Source organism: Capra hircus, chromosome 5, assembly GCF_001704415.2.
Source record: "Capra hircus breed San Clemente chromosome 5, ASM170441v1, whole genome shotgun sequence".
Taxonomy (NCBI): Eukaryota; Metazoa; Chordata; class Mammalia; order Artiodactyla; family Bovidae; genus Capra; species Capra hircus.
The window spans coordinates 69,494,466-69,516,976 of NC_030812.1; the positions used below are offsets into that span (position 1 = coordinate 69,494,466).

The 22,511-nt window shown below is 45.5% G+C and overlaps 1 protein-coding gene across 2 annotated transcripts in view; it reads left to right on the forward strand.

The window, feature by feature from the left end:
- Nucleotides 1-22,511, forward strand: part of BTBD11 (BTB domain containing 11) — a 322,152-nt gene that overhangs the window by 227,293 nt on the left and 72,348 nt on the right. For both annotated transcript variants that reach the window (XM_018048218.1, XM_018048217.1), the window contains exon 4: nt 17,884-18,036. In XM_018048218.1, coding sequence (XP_017903707.1) covers nt 17,884-18,036 — 153 coding nt within the window. The remainder of the gene's footprint in view (nt 1-17,883; nt 18,037-22,511) is intronic.

Consider the following 22,511-nt stretch of genomic DNA (forward strand, 5'->3'; position numbering starts at 1 on the left):
CAAGACTGAGAGGCTGGAAGCGGAAGGAGAACAGGAGTGAGGAACTGATAGGAAAATCCACGAGAACCCAGCCTATGTGCTGAGCAAGTGTGCAGGAGCTCCCTCTTTCGGCAGTGTGTTGTATTGCTACAGCTGTGGCTGAAAGATAAGATGCTGCTGCTGCTGCTGTCGCTTCAATTGTGTCCGACTCTGTGCGACCCCATGGACGGCAGCCCACCAGGCTCCCCCGTCCCTGGGATTCCCCAGGCAAGAACACTGGAGTGGGTTGCCATTTCCTTCTCCAATTCATGAAAGGGAAAAGGGAAAATGAAGTCGCTCAGTTGTGTCTGACTCTTCGTGACCCCATGGACTGCAGCCCACCAGGCTCCTCCGTCCATGGGATTTTCCAGGCAAGAGTACTGGAGTGGGATGCCATTGCCCTCTCTGGCTGACAAGATGAGGTTTTGGTTATCAGAGCTACCTTCCTTGTTGTTGTTGTTGTTCAGCCACTCGGTCATGTCCACCTCTTTGCCACCCCATGGACTGCAGCACGCCAGGCTTCCCTGTCCTTCAGTGTCTCCTGGAGTTTGCTCAAGTTCATGTCCTTCGAGTCAATGATGTCATCCAACCATTTTATCCTCTGCCACCCCCTTCTCCTCCTGCCTTCAATCTTTCCCAACATTAGGGTCTTTTCCAGTGAGTTGCCTCTTTGCATCAGGTGGCCAAAGTATGAGAGCTTCAGCTTCAGCATTAATCCTTCCAATGAATATTCAGGGTTGATTTCCTTTAGGATTGGTTGTTTTGATCTTGCAGTCCAAGGGACTCAAGAGCCACAGTTCAAAAGTATCAGTTCTTTGGCACCCTGCTTTCTTTATGGTCCAACTCTCAGATCCTTACATGACTACTGGAAAAAAGTATTTATCTTAATCTGATGTTTAAGTTGATAGCAACTTAGACCAAGTGTGTTAGGTGCCTGGTGTACATGAAGATGCCTAAATGTAAATCTTTAATTGTACTTCCATACCTGTTACCTCATCTTCTCAGTGGCCTTGTGAAAAAGGACCAGTGAACATTATCCTCGTCTTTAGGTGAGAGAGGAATCTAAGGGTTTCAAGACACCTTTGCTTTATCTACTCACCACACACTCAGCTTCCATTCAGAATCAATGCCCGCACCCCATCTGACCACACACACACCCGACCCCCACCCTGCTTGCCAGTCCATTCCTCCATCTCAGAGAAGTACTGCTCCTGATCTGGCCCAGTCCCCCTCCCTGACCTAGGCTCATCCCTGGACAGGATCTCGTTACATTCCCTCCCCTGAGACTGTCCCCAAAGCTTGACCCCTTTAGGAGAGGCAGCAGGAAGGCTCCTGAGAGGATTGGACAGGTCGCAGCAGGTGGGTAAGGGACACACCCAGACCTTTCCATCTCATCAGCTAATCAGCCCTGATTATTTCACTTGTGTGGTTGGAGAGGGTCACCCTGGAGTGCTGACCTAGACAAGGAATCCTTTCCTAGATAGCACCGAAGTCTAGCTTAACAAATAGCCCTTTTGGTTTTCCTTTAATTAAATCCTCCCTGGTTTCTGTCATCTCTCACTTCCAGATTCAACAAAATGTAGAATTGGTAACATTTAGTCAGAGAAGTTAATTGTGCATATGTTTTCTTCTCATGCATGTGGAGAGTCCATAAATCTGCTCCATGGCCAAATGGTTGCTCTGTGTAGGCACCAGAATTGTCTCTCCTCCTGCTCTAGTCCCTTCCTTGATTATTAAGTCTCTTAGGAGTTTTCTTTTCTTTCCTTCCTTTCTCCATATTCTTTTTTAATTTTCCTTTTTACAGGGAAATTCTATCCCATTTCCATTCTCTATGTTTCCAAAGGACCCCTAGCCCACATGCTATATAGTGACATTCTCTTTTTCTTTTTATTATCCCAGTTAATCTTGGGGCTTTGGCACAGTCTGAGACAGATGATGTTATCCACTCATCATTTATAACTAATCTAACTCTGAAAAAGACTTGAGCTAGACTCACAATATGAGTTAGATAGAACTGAAATCGCAGGACATGTCTCTGGCCTTGATAAAATGTGGATTCTTCTATCTTGGCTCAGAAAGAATTCAGCGAGAGACAGCATACAGGTAAGGAAAGAGTTTATTAGTATAGGATGCTTCTGAGAGAGAGAAGCGGGCAGACCTGGGAGTGTCACAGTGAGAACTTATGGACTACAGTTTTATAATCAAAGGGAGAGTGGGGAGGGGCAGAAGACCACCTTCTTCCTCATTTTTAGTAGCTGTCAAACTTCCAGCATCAGCTCCTCCTCCATGTAGAGCGGGACAGTTTTCTTGTCCCTATATGGTCAAACTGGGACTGTCATGGTACAGTGGAAATGAGCAAAAAGATGGTAACATATACTAAAATATGGTAAATCATCTCGGTTTCAGTATAATGTCCTTATTTTTTTTAATGTATGCAAAGGAGTATGTCCTAGGAATCATTAAATTACTGACATTACTGGGCAAGATGTGGGTCTCATTCCACCATTGTTTCATTGTTTGGGGGTGTGTTTCATGCTTCTGCTACATGGGTTTTGTTGCTAAGCAAGCCTGCTTGGTTTTGCAGGTAAGCAAACCTGCTTTCTTGAGTGATCATTAACTTGCAGAGGTCTCCCATATATTTTCCTTTACTTACTTGCTAAATTAATCCCTTAGTGGGGTTAATTATTAATCAGCTACTTTGCCCTTTTACTTTGTCCCTATCAGAACCACAAAACAAGGATACAATACCAAAAAAAAACCCCAAAACCTCATGTCATTAACACTAAGGAAGACCACTGTACCAGAAAAATCTCCCCCAAGGTTTATTACTAAAATTGAGAACAAAATTTAGCTTTGAGTTTCCTGGTCTCCAAGGCAAAAAGAGAAACATGCATTATAAAGCTCTCATCATTTAATTTAAAAAGAATCTTTTCTGACTTTAGCAAGTTCAGTCCAGGCTGATACTCAGGTCCTCCTGATGATCTGAATCACCAGAAGTGTTTAGTGAAAGTTGCTCAGTCATGTCTGACGCTTTGTGACCCCATGGACTATACAATCCATGGAATTCTCCAGGCCAGAATACTGGAGTGGGTAGCCTTTCCCTTCTTCAGGGGATCTTCCCAACCCAGGGATTGAACCCAAGTCTCCTGCTTTATAGATGGATTCTTTACCAGCTGAGCCACAGGGGAAGCCCAACAATACGGAGAAGCTCTTAAAAACAATCTATAACCAAGCCCAGGGTTCCACTGAGGGAAATTATTGATCTGTGCTCAGAGCAGTCAGGTACTTTTGGAGGCACACGGTCCATCTGTAAACAATAGCATTTATATAAAAGTGGCCCCCTGGGTAGGGGGTAGAGTATAGGAATCACGACCCTTTCTTACGTGAGTGGATCATAGACTGCATGTAGCCCAGTCTCTTCCTCCACAGATGATGAACTGAGATGCCTCAATGTTCAGTGACTCAGTCATTGCCACACTGGTCTTTGGAGGAGCCATATAAGAATGGCCAAGTAGGAGGACTTTGGACTCTGGCAGACGTGGGATCAAACCAGCTCTGTGCCAATACTTGTGGTATCCTATAGGTTACTGAGTCTTGCAAAGCAAAGCCTCAGTTTGCTCATCTGTAAATAGGGATGATAATCATAATTACCTTCCAAGGTTGTTACTGTAATTCAATGAAATAATATACATTTAAGCTTTTTGCACAGAGTCTGGCCCATTGTAAGCACCCCAGTAGATGCTATAAAATCCTAATAATGATGCTAATGTTGTAGACCATGATAATGGGAAGAAAAACTGAGTCCAGAATTAGGTTGCTTAATATCTGCCGTAGCCCTTTTTCCACTTCCCCATTCACCAGGATTCCTGTCTGGAATTATACTGAACTGAAGAATATTCCTTAGAACTGCACCATCCAGTAAGGTGGGCGCTAACCACTTGTGACTAGTGGGTGGTGGTTCAGTTGGTAAAGAATCCACCTGCAATGCAGGAGACCTGAGTTTAATCCCTGGGTCAGGAAGATCCCCTGGAGAAGGAAATGACAACCCACTCCAGTATTCTTGCCTGGAAAATTCCATGAACAGATAAGCCTGGCAGGCTAAAAGTCTATAGGGTTGCAAGAGATGGACTCAACTTACTGACTAAACCACCCAAAGTTAAATCAATTAAAATTGAATAAAATTAGAGTTTAGCTACTCAGTTGCACTAGCCACATTTCAAGTGTTCAGTAGCCACAGCAGCTTGTGGCCATTGTGTTGGACAGCACAGATTCAGAGCACTTCCATCATAGCAAAAAGTTCTGTTGGAAGCTGCCTTCATGGCTTTTTCCCCCCCAACTTCCTTGCGGCAGTATGTTATTGATTTATTTATTTCAAAATATTATACTATTACGCTAGTTCTCTGGTCCCTTAACTCTACTGTGAGTACACTCAAGGCCCACAAAGCCCCAAGGACACACAAGTCATGTGGTCAGTTAGTGGCAGAGCCTGCTTTAAAACATGTTCCTAACTCAAGGCATGAGTCATTCCATGGAGGCCTGGGGAATCAGCTGTCTTCAGTCTGTGATTTGATGAGTAGGGTTTTGATTGATCAGGGCTGGAGTATGAATTTAATCCATCCTGTCAGACTGCCAAGTGCAGGGTAATGTGAGTTCAAGGGGTTTATCGCAAGAGAGCTGGAATATCATTTTCTCAAAGCTGCAGCCCAGTGGCAAGGACACCAAGGAAACATAGGGGAACCTCCAAATGATGCCCAGCCTCACCTTTAGCTCCTCTTTTGTTGTATTTAAAAAAAGATTCTATGTGGTGTTTTAAAAAGTGATCTGCTAATGGGATATTATTCAGCTAAGAGAAAATAAAAAGAAAATCCTGACATAAGTGACAGCGTGGATGGACCTTGAGGACATTATGCTAAGTGAAATAAGTCAGACAAAGACAAATACTGTATGATGTCACTTATAAGTGGAATCTGAAAAACCTGAACTCAGAGAATGAGAGAGTAGAGGGGTGGCTGCCAGTGGCAAGAGGTAGGGGAACTGAGGAGGTGTTGGCCAAAGGATCCAAACCTCCAGTCATAAGAGGAATACATTCTGAGGATCTAATAATATATTGCATAGTGACTGTAGTTAATAAAATTTTATTATGTACTTGAAAGTTGCTAAGTGAGTAGATTTTAAAAGTTCTCACCACAAAGACAGAATAGTAATTATGTGAGGTGAGGGAGGTGTTAACTAACCCTACCACGGTGATCACAATATATGTGCATCAAAGCGTCATCCTGTACACTCCGCACTTACACTCTGGTGTGCGTCAACTCTAACTCAATAACGTTGAGGGAAAATAGCTAAAATTCCTTATAAGAGAACTTTTGCAAGGATGAAGTCTTTGAGATACGTTTCTGTCTCCAAGAGTATATGTATTGTGATTTTTGTGGGTTAATTGTGACGAGCTCAAACCCACTGTCAGTAAAATTTCCTGAGGCTGATGAACAAAATCAACTTCCTATGACATAGTTTACACTTTTAAATGAATAAACAATTCACTATAACAAATACTTTAGTAAATGTAGTTTCTAGGAACAAAAGTTAATACAATCTCAAGGTTACAAATTCATAGTCTCTAGAAGATAACTATGAAAAAATGTTTATCTTTTTTTGCTACACAGAAAGAAACTCAAATCCATGGTGACAAAAATTAAGGAAAAATAGAGATTTAATGCACATGTTATGGGAATTGATATGAGTGTCACTTAGAATTAGATTTGGCTGTCAGTGACAGAAAATTCAAATAGCGGGTGTTTAAACAAGATAGACATTTATTTCTCATATAAACCAAGTCTGGAATTAAGAATCCAGGGCAGGTATGGCCACTTAACCAATCATCCTTCTTCCATCCTTGTGCTGTGCCACGTGGCTTCTACCACATGGTTCAGTTTGGCTACTTGAGCACCAGCCATTCTGTCTACATTCTTGCCAGCAGAATGGGAAAAGACCAGAGACAGTTGGGCCTCTTCTATTTAGGAACTTTCCTAAAAGTATCACAAGAAACTTCTGCTTATATCTTTGTAAGACCCAGTCTCCTAGCTGAAAGGGAGGCTAAAAAATGTAAGCTTGGTGGTCATGAGCCCATGTGAAGATTGGGGGGTCTTATTACAAAGCAAAAAGAAGACTCGTATAAAGTGAGAGCCAGCAATCTCAGCCAGAATATAAAAAACTCCCCGCTCTCTTTCTAAACAAACAGTTATGGTGAACCCATTGTTTTGCATTCTCAGAGTGAATATTTTTGTCAACCCATTTTTTATATTTCTTTTCTAATGTTTCTCTGATTTTGTGTTTTTCAACTGCAATTCAAGTATTAGAAGTTTACAGTTTTAGAGCAGAAGTTACAAGGCCCTGGGTGGCTCTCTCCAGGGTTGCCTCCTACCCGTCCACCTCACTCCACCTCTCTCCCCCCTCCTTGTCAGCTCCAGCCTGTGTATACTGTAGCCGCTGCCTGCAAATGAGAGAATGCATAGTTACTAGCCTCAACTCCAGGTCTGGCTGCCTGTACTGCCGCTTATAACTGTGTGCCCTTAGGCAAGTTATATAATCTCTCTGCTTCCTTTCATGCTCAGAACCATGCTTAGCAGAAAATGGGCCCTTAATTTATGTTGTTTCAAGCCACCAAGTTTGTGGTGGTTTGTTACAGCAGCCACAGGAAACACAGGAATATGCATTTCATTCAGTTCCCAGGTGATTTTGAGCTCCCTCTGCCATAGACGGAAAACTAGACCGAGGACCTAGATTGAAATTCAGGGGAACTGTGAATTTTGCACTCGCCAGCATTTCTGCTCTCCGGTTCAAATTGTTAGAGACATGTTGAGCGCTTAAATGCTGATGAGAAAGTCCAGAGAGGAGGTGGAGGTTGAGCTGTGGGACTGTGGGGAGAGAAGTGATGGAGTCACATGCCCAGGGAAGTAGGGGGTGGGTAGGACTGGAGGAGTCCCTCCTCTCCAGGGTGGGAGGGAAGATGAAGACTAGGGGAGGTGCAGCTGTTTTTGGCAGCCAGGAGATAAGGAGATTATTATAATTTGTGTACCATTTTTGCTCTGCCTGAACCGTCTTGAACCTCAGTACTGCATTCATGACCCCCCAGCCCTCTAAATCACCTTCTTCAGAATGAGTGACGGCAAAGACAAAGGTCGGGTGATCACTCACATGTACCTGCTGGCATTATTAGCAGAAATCACCTCCTCACCAGTGCCCCTTGGCACTTGCCCCATTTCAGGGCATTTATATAATTATATGGACTTTCACATAGCAAAGGACTTGTGCTTTGGTACGAATGGCTTGCTCTTCGCTGAAAGCATTGGCCTTACCCTACCCATGATTCCTTTGTCTCATTTCCCAAGAGCTGTGGGCACACTTGGGATGCTAGGAAGTGGTCCTCTGTGAGCCAGCCCTCAGCCTCCTCCCTGACCCTGCCAGTTGTGCATGAGGCTGAAGGGGGCGGGATCCATGTAGAAAGAGGAGGCTGCCTCTCTGCAGACAATTAAGTCCCTGGCACCCATTGCAGGCGTATGTTAGGCAGAGTTCTCCAGAGAAACAGAACCAGTAGGGTGTGTGTATGATCCATCAGGGAAGAGTCAGTGCTACAGCTCGGATCTGAAGGCGGTGAGCTGGCAGAGTCCCTATACTTTGGAAGAGATTGGTCTTTCTTTTTCTTCAGGCCTCTAACTGATTGATGAGGCCTACCCATCTTGTTGTTATGGTTTAGTCGGTAAGCTATGTCCGACTTTTTGCAACCCCATGGACTGCAGCACACCAGACTTCCCTGTCCTTCACTATCCCCCAGAGTTTGCTCAAACTCATGTTCATTGAGTTGATGATGCCATCCAAGAATCTCATCTTCTGTGGACCCCTTCTTCTCTTGCCCTCAGTCTTTCCCAGCATCAGGGTCTTTTCAAATGAGCTGGCTCTTCACATGAAGTGGCCAAAGGATTGGAGCTTCAGCTCTAACATCAATACTTCTGATGAAGATTCGAGAGTTGATTCCTTTAGGATTGACTGGTTTGATCTCTTTGCAGTCCAAGGGACTCTAAAGAGTCTTCTCTAGCACAACAGTTTGAAAGCATCAATTCTTTGGTGCTCAGCCTTCTTTAGGGTCCAACTCTCACATCTGTACAGGACCACTAAAAAAAACATAGCTTTGACAATAAGGACCTTTGAGGTCAAAGTGGTGTCTCTGTTTTTTAATATGCTGTTTAGATTTGTCATTGCTTTTCTTAAGAACAAATGTCTTTTACCCTGTGGAAGATAAATTGCTTTATTCAAAGTCCCCTGATTTAATTATTAATCTCATCTAAAAAATACTTTCAATATCCAGCAACATCCAGACTACATATCTGGTAATATGTGTTTGACCATATGTTTGGGCAGCTGTGACCCAGCCAAGCTGACACATAAATGTAACCACCACAAAGTATGTATATATTTTTAAGTTTTATTGGAGTACAGTTGATTTACAATGTTGTGTTAATTTCAGTGAAGATACTCAATTATACATATATATATATTCATTCTTTTTCAGATTCTTTTCTCATATAGGTTATCAGAATATTGAGTAGAGTGCCCTGTGCTGTACAATAGGTCCTTGTTAGTTACCTATCCTATATATAGTAGTGCGTATGTTAATCCCATGCTCCTGATTTATTCCTATGCCCCACATTTCTCCTTTGGTAAACATAAGGTTGTTTTCTATGTCTGTGAGTCTATTCCTGTTTTGTGAATAAGTGCATTAGTTTCATTTTTTAGATTTCACAGGTCAACAGTATCATATGATATTTGTCTTTATCTGACTTCAGTATGATAATCTCTAGGTCTATCCATATTGCTGCAAAAGGCATTATGTCATTCTTTTTATGGCTGAGTAATATTCCATTATGTGTGTGTGTGTGTGTGTGTGTGTGTGTGTGTGTGTGTGTGTGTGAACACTGGGGTATCTTTTTGATTTATGGTTTCTCTGAATATATGCCCAGGAGTGGGATTTATAGATCATATAGTGGTTCCGTTTTCAGATTTTTAGGAACCTCCATACTATTCTCCATAGTGGCTATACCAGTTTAACATTCTCACGAACAGTGTAGGAAGGTCCCCTTTTCTCCATACACTCTGCAGCATTTACTGTTGGTAGATTTTTTTGATGATGGCCATTCTGACCAATGAGTTGATTCTTCACTGTAGTTTTGATTTGCATTTCTCTGATAATCAATGATGTTGAGCATATTTTCATGTGCTTTTTTGGCCATCTGTGTGTCTTCTTTGGAGAAATGTTTATTTAGGTATCTTTGGAGTAATGTCTATTTAGATATAACCATTGCCAGGTGTACTTTTTGAGCATTTACTTTCTCAAGATGATGCTAAACACAGTCATAAATATAAAATACCTATCAGACAATAAGATAGGTGCTTGGTTCAGAGTAAACTCCCCAAGACTGAAAGATTATATTTTGTAAGATTGTTGGGAAACTGAAGGAGAATCCTGGTAGGAGGTAGAACCCATGTCCCTGATAAAAGCTGAAACTTGCTCTCCCAACCTCCGCTATAGCTTGGTGCAGGCTTGTGACCCAGGCTTAGCCAATCCAGTATAGCATACCACCACCACCCCAGCTTTAATCAGGAGATCCAGGTACAAACAAGCTCCTTCTGTTTTGTTGTCTTCTAGGCCTCTCACCCCTTTTACAGCACTCACCCTCCTGGCCTCACCTTCTCCCCCTTAAGCATGATAACACAATTCACCATTTCTGATTTCTGGCTTGAGTCATAATACTCGCTGCTGCTGTTGCTGCTAAGTCGTGTCAGTCGTGTCCGACTCTGTGCGACCCCATAGACGGCAGCCCACCAGGCTCCCCCGTCCCTGGGATTCTCCAGGCAAGAACACTGGAGTGGGTTGCCATTTCCTTCTCCAATGCATGAAAGTGAAAAGTGAAAGGGAAGTCGCTCAGTCGTGTCCAACTCTTAGCGACCCCATGGACTGCAGCCTACCAGGCTCCTCCATCCATGGGATTCTCCAGGCAAGAGTACTGGAGTCGGGTGCCATTGCCTTCTCCGATAATACTCACTAGGGCCTGGTTATTTAAGTGTGGTCCATGGATTGGTGGCTGAATCACTGCCAGAGTTTGGTAGATATGCAGACTCTTGGACCCTACCCCAGACCTACTGAATCAGAATCTTCATTTAAAAAAGATCCTAGATATTCATATGCACATTAATATTCAAGAAGCTCTGCTGTAGCCCACACCCTTGGCTCCTCCCTCTCTAGGCTGTCTGCAGGAACCACCCCCTTGGGCAAGCCCACCACACTTTGCATAGTAGGGCTGTCACTATAGTAACCAGCATGGCCACCTCTGACCTCTGCCATCGTCTTCCTATCTTTGGTCTCACCACTACAGTGAGATCACAGTGAATATTGCTATAGAAACCAGCCTGGATGTTGTCTAGCATCAGTTGTGCTGCTTGTCCTTCACTCCCTGTGTCCCTGAAATTATGAGCCTCCCAAACCACAGTCACACATCTAAATTCTTCTCCAGCCTAAGAAAGATTCAACAAATATCAAACAGGAAAAGTCAGGGCCACATGATTTATAAAGAAAGGCATAGAAACTGCAGAGATTTACTTCAGTTTGAAAAAAGACGGGAGCACCGCTCTGTGTAGCAAGGCCTTTTCCTCCATCCAGCAGGGAGAAGGCTGAGTGACACTAAAAGCAATGCTGATGATGACGATGATGACAGCTACTGCTTATGAGCACTTTCTTGGTACCAGGCGCCGGGTTAAATGCACATCATCCCATGCAGTTCTTACAATAACCCTCTGCTCTGTAAAAAAAAAAAAAAAAAAACTGGTATAAACGTGGAGGTTCAAAACAACACAGGTTGATTATCTTACAGTCTAGGGGTCACAAATACAAAATCTGTTTCGCTAAATTTAAAGTGTTGGCGAGGCTGCCTCCTCCTGGAGTCTCCAGGGGAAAATCCGTTTCCTTGCTTTTTCCAGCATCTGGAGGCCACCTGTGTTCCCTAACTCCTGGTCCCTTTCCTGTATTAGTCCAACTTTTTGCTTCTGTCATCAGTCACATCTACTCCTTCCTTTGACCTTTTTTTTTTTTTTTCCGGACTGTTCCAGGTATTAGTTGCAGCACGTGGGATCTTTTAGCTTCAGCATTCAAACTCTTAGCTGTGACGTGTGAGATCTGGTTCTCTGACCAGGGATCAGTCCCAAGACCCTGCATTGGGAGTGCAGAGTCTTAGCCACTGAAGCACCAGGGAAGTCTCACCTTTGACTGTCTCACCTCCCTCTTCTAAGTTCCCTTGTGATTTCACTTTGGGTCCACCTGGGTAGTTGAGGCTAGTCTTCCCCACTCAAAATCCTTAACTTAATCTCATGTGCAGACTCTGTTTTATCAAATAGCCTTGGCAGGTTCTGGGGATTAGGATGTGGACATTCAGTGGGGTGACATTATTAGGCCAACCACATCCCTTGAGGTAGGTATTGTTATTATCCCCACTTTCCCAGTGAGAGGACCAAGGCGTGACCGTTGGAATACAGTGAGTCCTCCATCTGTAGGGGCCACATCCACAGTTGGTTGAATCTGCAGATGCAGAGTCTGTGGTACAGAGTACCCACTGTTCTATCCCATTCTATGTAAAGGATTTGAGAATTTTGGTACCAATGAGGTTCCTGAAACCAATTCCCGTGGATACCAAGGGACAACTATACTTTGTTCAAGGTCACACAGTTTGAAGGTGGAGCTGGAATCCAGCTCTCACTCAGCCTGTCTCCAAAGCCCAAACTTCTGACCTCTGCACGGTACAACCTTCAAATGGCTTTGAACTCATCTTCCGTTGTCACTAGGAAATGAACGAAACCCAGCAGCTCTCTAAAGAATCAGCTTCCAATGGAAGTTCCTCTACCACAGAATAAAATATTGAGGGCTGAGCAAAATTTAAGTCAAACCACAGGCATTTTCATCTGCTGGGGCTTCTATAACAAATTAACCCAAACTGGGCGGCTTGAACAAAAGAAATTTATCTTTTTACAGTGCTAAAGGCTTGTCAGCAGGTGTGGTTTTTTCCAAGACCTCTCTCCTTGGCTTATAGGCAGCTGCCCTCTCACTGCTTCTTTCACATAATTGCCCCCTTTGTGTCTCTCCACGTGTCCCAGTCTCCTCATCTTATAAGGACACTTACAAGTCATGCTGAATTAGGGCCCACTCCAATGGCCTGATTCTAATACCGTTACGTTTTGAGGTTCTGGCACGTAGGGCTTTGATGCATGAATTTGGGGTTGATATAATTCAGCCCATATCAACAAGAACTGCTCTGACCTCAGGAACAGGCAGCTCAGACCTCTGAGATGATTCCAGAGCCCTCTGGATGCCCTCACTCCCAGCTTTAATATTTGGTTCACATTCTCCACCCTCTGTTCTCCAAACTCACCTGCAGTTACCCTGTCAATACCCTGGTTTAGTCTCCTGGGGCTGCTGGGACAAATTACCACAAACCTGGTGGGTTAAAACAACACATACGCATCCTCGTACAGTTCTAGAGGTCAGTAGTCCAAAATCAATTTCACTGGCCAAAACCAAATTGTCAGCAGGTCTGCTTCTTCTGGAGTCTGAGAGAAGACCATTTCCTCACCTTTTCCTGCTTCTAAAGCTTCACTCCTTGTATTCCTTGGCTTGTGGTTCCTTTCATCTCAACCCAACAGCAGAGCCTCTTGCTTCAGTCTCACCTGTACTGAATCTCCCTATTTCCCTCTTCTAAGGACCCTTGCGATTGTATTTAGGACCTACCCAGATATCCAGGCTAATCTTCTCAAATTCCCTAACTGGACCATATCTTCAGACTTACTTGTGCTATCAGTATTCACAGGTTGTAGGAATATGACCTGATATCTTTGAGGGCCACTATCCAGCCAACCACAGTGATTCTTCCTCACATGTGTCCTGGCCACTGCATCTGTCCTGGAGGGCCAAATAGGGCATGATTCACGTGAAGGTCCCTTGGTTGAGCTCTAACAGTCTTTTCTGCCTCGAGGCCTTTGCGCAGTCTGTTACTGCTCTCTAAAATACCCATCTCTCTACACATTCACATAGGGTTAGTTCCTTCACATATTTGAGGTTTTGTCTCCTCTTCAGAGAGGCCTTCCCACCACCCCACCTCAGCCTATTTATTCTCTATCCCAGCAACCTGGAACCAATCACAGTTTGCAATTGCTTTATTACTTGGTTGGTTTACAGGTTTCTTATATGTCTGTCTTCCTGTTAGACCATTAGCTCTATGAGAACATAGATGTGTCTTGCTCTCCACTCTATCTCCAGCCCCTGGAAGCATACTTGCAATATGAGTGCAACCTAAAGGATTTTTAGGGTTTACTTTTTTTAATTTTATTGAAATATAGTTGATTTACAGTGTTGTGCCAGTTCTAGGCACACTACAGTCTACAACAACATATTGAGTACAGTTCCCTCTGCCATACAGTAGGACCTTGTTGGCTATCTGTTTTGTATATAGTAGGGTGTAATTGTAGCCTGCCAGGCCCCTCTGTTCGCAGGATTCTCCAGGCAAGAATACTGGAGTGGGTGCCATGCCCTCGTCCAGGCAAGCTTCGTGACCCAGGGATCAAACTCCCGTCTCTTATGTCTCCTGCACTAGCAGGCAGGCTCATTCCCACTAGCTTCACCTGCAAAGAGCATTTTAACCCTAAACCCCTAATTTATCCCTCCCTGCCTTTCCCCTTTGGTAACCATAAGTTTGCTTTCTACAACTGTGAATCTGTTTCCGTTTTGTAAACAAGTTCATTTGTATAATTGTTTAGGCTCCACATATAAAGAATAGCATATTAATATTTGTCTTCCTCTATCTGCCTTGCTTCACTTAGTATGATAATCTCTAGGTCTATCTATGTTGCGGGAAATGACAATATTTCACTCTTTTTCATGGCTTAGTAATATTCCATCACCATCTTCTTTATCTATGTATCTGTCAACAGACATTTAGGTCACTTTCGTTTCTTAACTGTTGTAAGTAGGGCTGCTGTGAACATTGGGATGTATGTATTTTTTGAATTGGCATTGTGTCGCTATTTATGCCCAGGAGTGGGATCACTGGATCATATGGTAGGTAACTCTGTTTTCAGTATTTTAAGGCCATAATGACAATTTTAATGGCACTGCCCTGTTTGAATTGATTGTGTTCCCCCACGCCTCTGTTCACCTCAGGCCACCTAGTCAGAGGTTATTAGATCTGGGTTGCTCCTGAATTCCCAGGGGATTTTATTTAAAATGCAGATGCCCAGGCCCCACCCAAGACCTATTGAACCAAAACTCTGGGGGTGAAATCAGAGCCTTGGCAATTTTCACACACTCCTTGCTACCCTCCCACCCCCCACACCCTACCCATCCATCTACCACACCCCTCCCTACCCACCTCCCACACTGGGCCTTGATTCTTAGGTTGAATCTGCTTCACTAAACCATGAGTTCCTTGGGCCTCCTCTAGGTTTTAGTCACTACGGACAACTTCACCAACAAAGTGTTCTCTTAAAAAACCTATCGAGAGAATGGAGTCTTTTTCCCTCTTAGCATTCTCCACCCTCTCCTTAACTCAAGACCCTAGCATTCTTTCCCATCTCCAACCTCCTCCAAAAGAAACTTCAGATATAATACTATTTTTCTTTCCCTCTGAGTAGACAAGATAAGAAGATTTTTAAATGAGTTGCTGGCAAAGAATTCATGAGCTTATAAACTATTGAGGTCAGAGTGACGAAAGAAGGCAATGTTGAAAGGGGAGAACAAGTCCATAGAAAATTCCAGAGGCGGTGGAATCTGGGGTTCAAGGTTTCTCATTCGAATGCTCAACGCCTGTCTTGGAAAAAGTGTTATTTTGAAGGCGCAGTAGAGCCTCTTTTTCTCCTCTTCTGTATTCATCAGGAGTTGACTGTGTGCCCCAGGCCTCTGCATCTAACATGAAAGACATCTGCTGAAGGGCAGTGTTCCAGAGGACCCTGAGGGGTTGGGAGTTGGGGGCTGTGCTTGAGGGGCTGGGGCCACACAAAGGAAAGGCAGGCCAGGGGCTGGGGGTGCCGCCTCTGTGAAAACAGCTCAGAGGGGCATCCCGGTTTGGATCCAGCAGTGATGGAGTCATGGTGACAAAAATAAGTTCTGCTCACCTGAGACTGTAGAATCCAATTCAATTTCAAGTCAGTGTGTGTTTATTGAGTGCCTGATTCGGTTTAGGTGATGGAGAGAATGAGAGAATGAGGACGACAGCCTAAGCAGCAGGCTGATCCAGGCAGAAACTCCCTGGGAACCTGCCCCACAGGTCCACAGGTTCAGAAACTCGATTTTATCTGTTTCACCCAGTGAGGAATTGATAAATCTTAGTCCGTTTCATGAACACGTTATTTATTAAGTCCTCACAGCCTGCCAGGCACTGTCCCAGGACTGGGATGGGGCTGGGTCGGTGAATCCAGCAGTCCCAGGTCCCTGTCTCATGGAGTTCACATTCTCGTGTGGCATCTGCAAGGCTGGTAGGTCAGGCCACTGGGGTGGGGGCCACCGTGGGAAGGGTCCGTGTTGGGAGGAGTCCCCAGGAGAAATGTTTAGGGAGAGGTGAGATTTGAATTGTGGTTGGAAGGTTAGGTAGGGTGTGGATTTTCAAAGGACTGGAAACCTTATATTATAGAGAGAGAATGGAGCTGAGTGAGCAGGAATGAAAATGACCTGCCATCAAAGGTCCATGACCAGATGGGCCCCCTTGGGGTAACAGGTGCATGCTGGGAAGTTGGACAAGTACCACATGGGGTTACTGCACATGGGCTGTGAAGTCAAATGTCTTGGGTCTGATTCCCAGCGCTCATATTTGCCAAGCTTGTGAGCCAGGGCATGTTATTTAACCTCAGTACACTTCATTCTCCTGATTTAGAAAATAGGCATAATCATAACTAGCTTGTAGGTTGTCCTAAGCAGTTAGCTGAGATCATGAATGGGATTAACTGAGATGAATGTAACAGCTGTTAAGTCTTAACATTGGATAACCAGAAAGCATGCTAGAAAAACTGGAACCTGCCACCAAAATGGGGAGACACCTGCATACAGTGAGGGGGCTGCTGCCTTGGGTAGATAAACCCTTTACTTACCACTTTCTTCTCCCACCCATGGCAGCCATGCTGGATTGAACAGCAGCTCCAGGACTAGGGTGAGCCAAGAAAGCTGCTGGAACATGTTGACATGATCTGGCCTTCCTAAATTTTACACCCACATGCCCCACATGCCTCAACCCAGTTGTAGCTGTAATGCATGAATAGGAAACCTTTTTGACCAGCACCATGCATTTCTCAAAGTGTGGCCCCTGGTCTACCTAAATCAATATCATAGGGGCTGCTTATTAAAATTATATTCATGAGCCCTGTGCAATCAGCATTAATGGAGATAAGGCCAGGAAATCTGTATTTACACATACACACACAAAACCAGGTGATCCCCAGGCCCTATACCATACTTGAGAGCCGAAGCTCTTTGAGTGTGCCCCTCTAGGGCTTCCCGGATGGCAAGGTGGTAAAGAATCGGCCTACCAATGCAGGAGACACAGGAAATGGGAGTTCTGTCCCTGGGTGAGGAAGATCCCCTGAAGTAGGCAATGGCAACCCACTCCAGTATTCTTGCCTGAGAAATTCCATGGACAGAGGACCCTGGCGAGCTACAGCCCCTAGGGTCTCAAAGAGTCGGACAAGACTGAACACGCACCCACCTCTAACCAGAAGCATCAGCCTCAGCATAGACCCAGGACTTATTAGAAATGCAAACTCTTGGCCACCTCCCCTCATCTCCTGAATCGGACACTCTGGGGGTGAAGCCCAGCAATTTGCATTTTAAGAAACTCTCCAGAGAATTCTGAGGCGTGTTGTGTTCACCTGGGGGAGGTTTTAAAAGCTATCAATATCCAGCCTCATCCTAGATAAATTAAATTAGAGTCCCTGGGATAGGACTCGGGTATCAGGATTTTGCAAAAGCTCCCTGTCCTCAGTCCTAATGCGAAGGTGGAATTTATAATAATCACGTTCAGGAACAGGAAGATAGCACAAATGTATTACACCTAGAAAGTTCAGCTAGAAGCAAGATCTTGGTTAATTCTTGCAACGAGTTGGACCCCTGCTGTGACCCCTTTCTAGTGGGGAGCCGAGACTTCCCACAGCTCGGGGGTGTGGCTAAGGCCCCAGAGCTCCGCCCCCTCCTCCCCCGCACATCGCTGGCAGCTCTGGGCTGCCCCTCCAGGTTCTCCCAGAAGACTGCTTCTTCCCAGATGCTGAAGTCTGCCAGCAGGCTGGTGCTTGAGCAGAGCTGAGGCCTGGGAGAACTTCGGAAGGATGACAGGAAGCAGCTAGCGGTGGGAAGGGAGTGTTGGGGGGCACTTTAAGACTGGGCTCACCGTGGGGAGCTCCAAGTCCTAATAACCCCAGGAGTGGATTGGATTCTCTACTAAGCACCTGACCCTGTGCTTGGTGCTTTAAGTGAGTCATCTCCTTAATGTTCACTTGATCGCCGAGGGAGATTACACTCAGAGAAGAATCACGTCGTATCCTTTCAGTCACATTGTCCCCCATTGGCAGATGAGGAAACTGAGGCCCAAAGACTCCAGAGAGCCTGCCCCGAGGTCACCAGTGCGGTCCGGATGTCTCCAAAGGTTCTCTCACTTTGAATTGAGAAACAGTGTCTCCAGGGAAAAGGGGGAGGCGGGTGGTGGGGAAGTCGGCGATGAGCAGGGGGTGGGGCTGAGCGGGGAGCCCCTGCTACTGCCGCCCTAACGCGTCTCGGTCCCTCCCCCGCCGCAGGCCCTTCCTCGTGCTGCCGCCGCTGATGGAGTGGATCCGGGTGGCCGTGGCGCACGCCGGCCACCGCCGCAGCTTCTCCATGGACAGCGACGACGTCCGCCAGGCCGCCCGGCTGCTGCTGCCCGGGGTGGACTGTGAGCCGCGCCAGCTCAGGTAGGGCGGCAGGCGGGAGATCCCGGGGCGGCGGGACTCTGGGAGGGCGCCCTTCCTCTCACACCCAGCCCCCGTCCCCGGTGCAGGGAGCGCGGCCGCACAGCGCCGGGGCTTCGGGCTGGTTTGCGCCCTGGGCGGTGTGCGCGGGCAGCCTCGCTGTCACGAAGATCGAGGCTCCTCTGGTTTAAAGGAGAGACGCAGGCTTGACAATAAGGAGGTCCCTCGAGTTGCAGGGACGCAGGAGGACTGGGAGCAAGGCTATGTGGGAATGCTCCTGATTCTTCGAATACAAGATAGCCGTGCGCCTTGATCTTGATTCTAGGCATATTCTTTCTATTCCGTTCTCTCTCCCTCTCTTCCTTCCCTCTCCTCTCCTTCCCTCTCCCCCTCCCGCCCTCGTCTTCCCTCTCTCCCTCTCTCTACTAGAAGTAAATTATTGTCTCCCTGTAGTTTTCCAACTAAACCCTGCAGAGTAGAATTTCTGGTTGGGTCTGAGAGCGCCTGTGCTTTTTCACTTGCGTGGAATGAACTGGCTCTCCCTCCATCTCTCACCCCTGCATCCAGGTCTCTACTGCATCAAGGTGGGAATTATTCATGGACCACTCAGGGACCCCATGCAGGGGTGGGGAGAGACTCACTTTTATCAAAGTGAAAAAATTGAAACCACTCAGTTGAGTTAAAACCTGGCTGTAAATGCAGACAATACAGAAACTCAGACATAGGTGTGTGTGCATGAGTGTGTGTGCTTTCCCGACTCCCAGGCCTGTTGTCTAGGTGTCATGGACACCATTTTCAAATCCCCATTGCCCACCAGGTGAGTGTAGCCTGTCATGTGTCCAGGCTTCAGAGATTTCCACCCTTCCAAGATCTGATTGGAAGTCTGCAAAGAAGGGGAGGGTTTGCAGAAAACAGCATAGCCCACTGAAGGCTCATAAATGCCCCACCACCCAGGGACATGCAGGGCCCTGATGGAAGTCAGCAAGCATTTACTGAAAGCTTGCCACAAAGTGAGCACTGTCATAACTTCTTTCTACAGACTAATTAATAATGAATGAAGTGGGTATTATTATTGTGCCCACTTTACAGACAAGGAGACTGAGGCACAGATAAGTTAAGTAACATGCCTAAGGTTACAAGATTTGTAAGTGGTGGAGCCAGAATGTGAATTCAGGCAGCCCATACCCCCAGACCCCATAGTTCTAACCCCTGATTTGTACTCTCCTCAGGAGGTTTCTGTCTAGAGAGAATCTATCGGTGCCACCATCCCTTACATTTTGTCACCTAGGATAACCACAGGTCTCAGGGAGAGAGACACAGGAGCAGCCATTTACTGAGCATCCGCTGTGTGGTGGATATTAATTGTAACAGGAGATTTGCATTCATTACTCTGATCCCTGAAGCAGCCTCCTGAGGGTAGTGTAAACTTCCCATTTTACAGACTGGGGAGTTGTTGTTGGGACAGCTTATAGTGTAGATGTCAAGGAGGCAATCCTTGTGACTCTTGCTCCGAAGTCCATCCTGTGCCCATGAGACTCTCCTGCCTTCTGTTTCGTGGGTGTGGCACCCCCCTACCTGCAGGCTCACTCCTACTGCCGCTGCTCACAGTCCCCAGCTCTGGGCAGGGATGACCTTGAGATTCCAGCTCTCCTCCTTGAAGCAAACCTGAGGCCGCTGGTTGGCAGGGAAAGTAGGATACTTCCTTAACTTTGCTGATAAAGTACTTCTTGTTTGTCATGCTCTCAGGAAACCTCACAGCCTAAAGGGTAGACACCTGGGCTCCTGAGTCCGGTTGCCTGAGTCCACATTCCACCAACGTGACTAATTAGCTGTGCAACCTAGGGCAAGCTTGTTAACCTCTCTGGACCTTCATTTCCCCACCTGTAACATGGACATAATAATAGCAGCCCCTTCAGATATTGGTGCAAGCACAAAGCAGGATCACAAACATAAAGGACCACACTGACAGTGCCTAAAAGGAAGTAAGTACTCATGACATGGTCGTTTTTAGTGAGCATTTTAAGTCTCTCGGAGAAGGCAACGGCACCCCACTGTAGTACTCTTGCCTGGAAAATCCCATGGACAGAGGAGCCTGGTGGGCTGCAGTCCATGGGGTCGCGAAGAGTCGGACATGACTGAGCAACTTCCCTTTCACTTTTCACTTTTCACTTTCATGCATTGGAGAAAGAAATGGCAACCCACTCCAGGGTTCTTGCCTGGAGAATCCCAGGGACGGGGGAGCCTGGTGGGCTGCCGTCTGTGGGGTCGCACAGAGTCGGAGCAGCAAAAGTCTCTACTATTGCTGTAGTAATAATGGAGGTTCATATCTAAGTACTGCTTTATCTTAAGACTTTCTCATGTGAACCTCAAAACAAACACTCTTGTTAACTGGGAAAATAGTGCTTCCCTGTTTTACAGAGAAAGATATCAAGGCCCAGAAAGATTAGGTAACTCTTCTAACATCACACAGATGTTAAGTGACAGAGTTAGAAGTCGAACATCAAACCCAGACGCCCAGAGATATAACCAACTTTTCTGGCCCCTGCCCTGGATCTGGAGTCAGCCTGCTTGGAGGATGCTGATCACCTTCCAGATGCTTCTTTTCCTTTCCTAAATCCATAGACTGAACATGAACTCCAAGGACCACTGTCATCTGTAGGCCCCTCCCCCAGCACAGAGCTTTCACTGCACGGTCTAGTGACCAGGTGTGTGCTGTTCTGACAGTTGCACCAAGGATTTCAGTTTCAGGGTTTGTCCAGTCTGACACATCAGCCCTGCCATTCAGGACGTGAGTGTGATCACCTGCCAGGCCATGATGCACACAGTGAGCAGGGAAACAAAGGAAGCCAGTTCACCTGCGTCTCTAAGCTATTTTTAGGCATTTACCTCTTAGTTCTTGACTCATTTGTACACTGGATGATGATTTCTGTCTAGGAAATATGCTAATTGGTTGTTCCAGCTAAATTTTCCTCACATTTGGAAATCATTTTCAAAAAGAAAACTAAAATATAGTATTTAGTTTAAAATTTTCCTAAATAATAAATGTAAGATAAGTAGAGATAATAAATGTAGGCTAAATTCAGTCCATGATATGATTAGCCAGTTGTTTTTGTTTTTGTTTTTGTTTTTTGAGTATCTATTTTTCAGTCTGGGCAATATATAGATACATCTATACGTATATTTTCCAATCACATTTAGTGTGATGTGAAGTAGGGAATTACTGTCTCCAGTTTTCGAGAGATTGGGTCAAAGAAGTTTTGTTCATTTAGAGAGCCAACGATAGGTACTGGACACCTGCCTTGCACTGTCTTCACAGTGTGCCATCCCAAACAAATTCCACAAGGCAGACTTTATTGTCCCATTTTACAGATAGGAACACTGAGGCTAGTTGCAGTCATGGGACTTGTCCTAAATCACACAGCTACTGTAAGGCAGATGAGGTGTAAGATGAAGGACTTTGCAAGTTGATTTGTCTCTCTGCTGTCCCAGACGTCCATCTTCGAAGCTGCTAGGCAGGCTCCTAGTTCTGAATCATTTGGAGCTTAACATACTACTATAAGTAATCAGTCTTAGAAACAGTGTGGGTAGTTTGGTATTCTAACCCACACGGGAACTTAGGACGTGGTGTTGGCAGCTGGAGTGTCAGTGACTATTAGAACATATAATTACCTACCAGCCGACCAACGTTTGCTGGTGGGAGGCAGCCTGGACATCAGCCGGGACAGAGCAAGTGGAGTCAAGGATTCCCAGGTCTGACGCTAGTGCTGCATTGATTTTCACAGTGACCTTGGTCAGTCCTATGGGAGCTCTCCTTTTGTCTTTATTCTGCTACAGTAAAGCCTCACCATGGCAATCGAGTTTATACCAGAGGAACACCATTTAATGCGGCTGCAGGTTATAAACCGACAAGGGTGACCCATTTATTCTTCCTTAATTAAACTATCAGATCATCTTTCTTTCCTTTTTCCTGTCCTTTGGGAAATGGGAGGGAAGTAAGAATAAAGGAAAGAACAAATAAATAATACCTCCCGGCAGCATTTTATTAGGCTTTGTACATTTTCCTATTAATAATTGGTCTTGAAACATTTCAGAAACACGAACAGTAAATGCTGCTGTTTTCCCCGCATTTGTAAGAGGCAGTTCTGCTCTAGAGTGAGGCTGTGTTAAAATAATGGTAGGAAAGGGTGTTCTCAAATCCTTTCTTAGCTGATAAATGACACTGACCAACAGCAGTTGGAGGTTGTTGGAACCATGAGCTCCCTCCAGGAAATGGCTCATTTTTTTCTTGCAAGTGTTTCTTAAATCCAAACCAGACTTTGAGCTGTCCAGAAGGGGTGAGTTTGGGGATGGTAAGATGCTAAGAGTATCAGACTAGGACATTGCAAAATAGGGACGGTGCGGCTGGTTGTGGTTACAGAGCTTGCCTAAGGTCACACATTGTGTTCTCCCCTTGGCTCTTCTGTTACATTTTTCAAGCT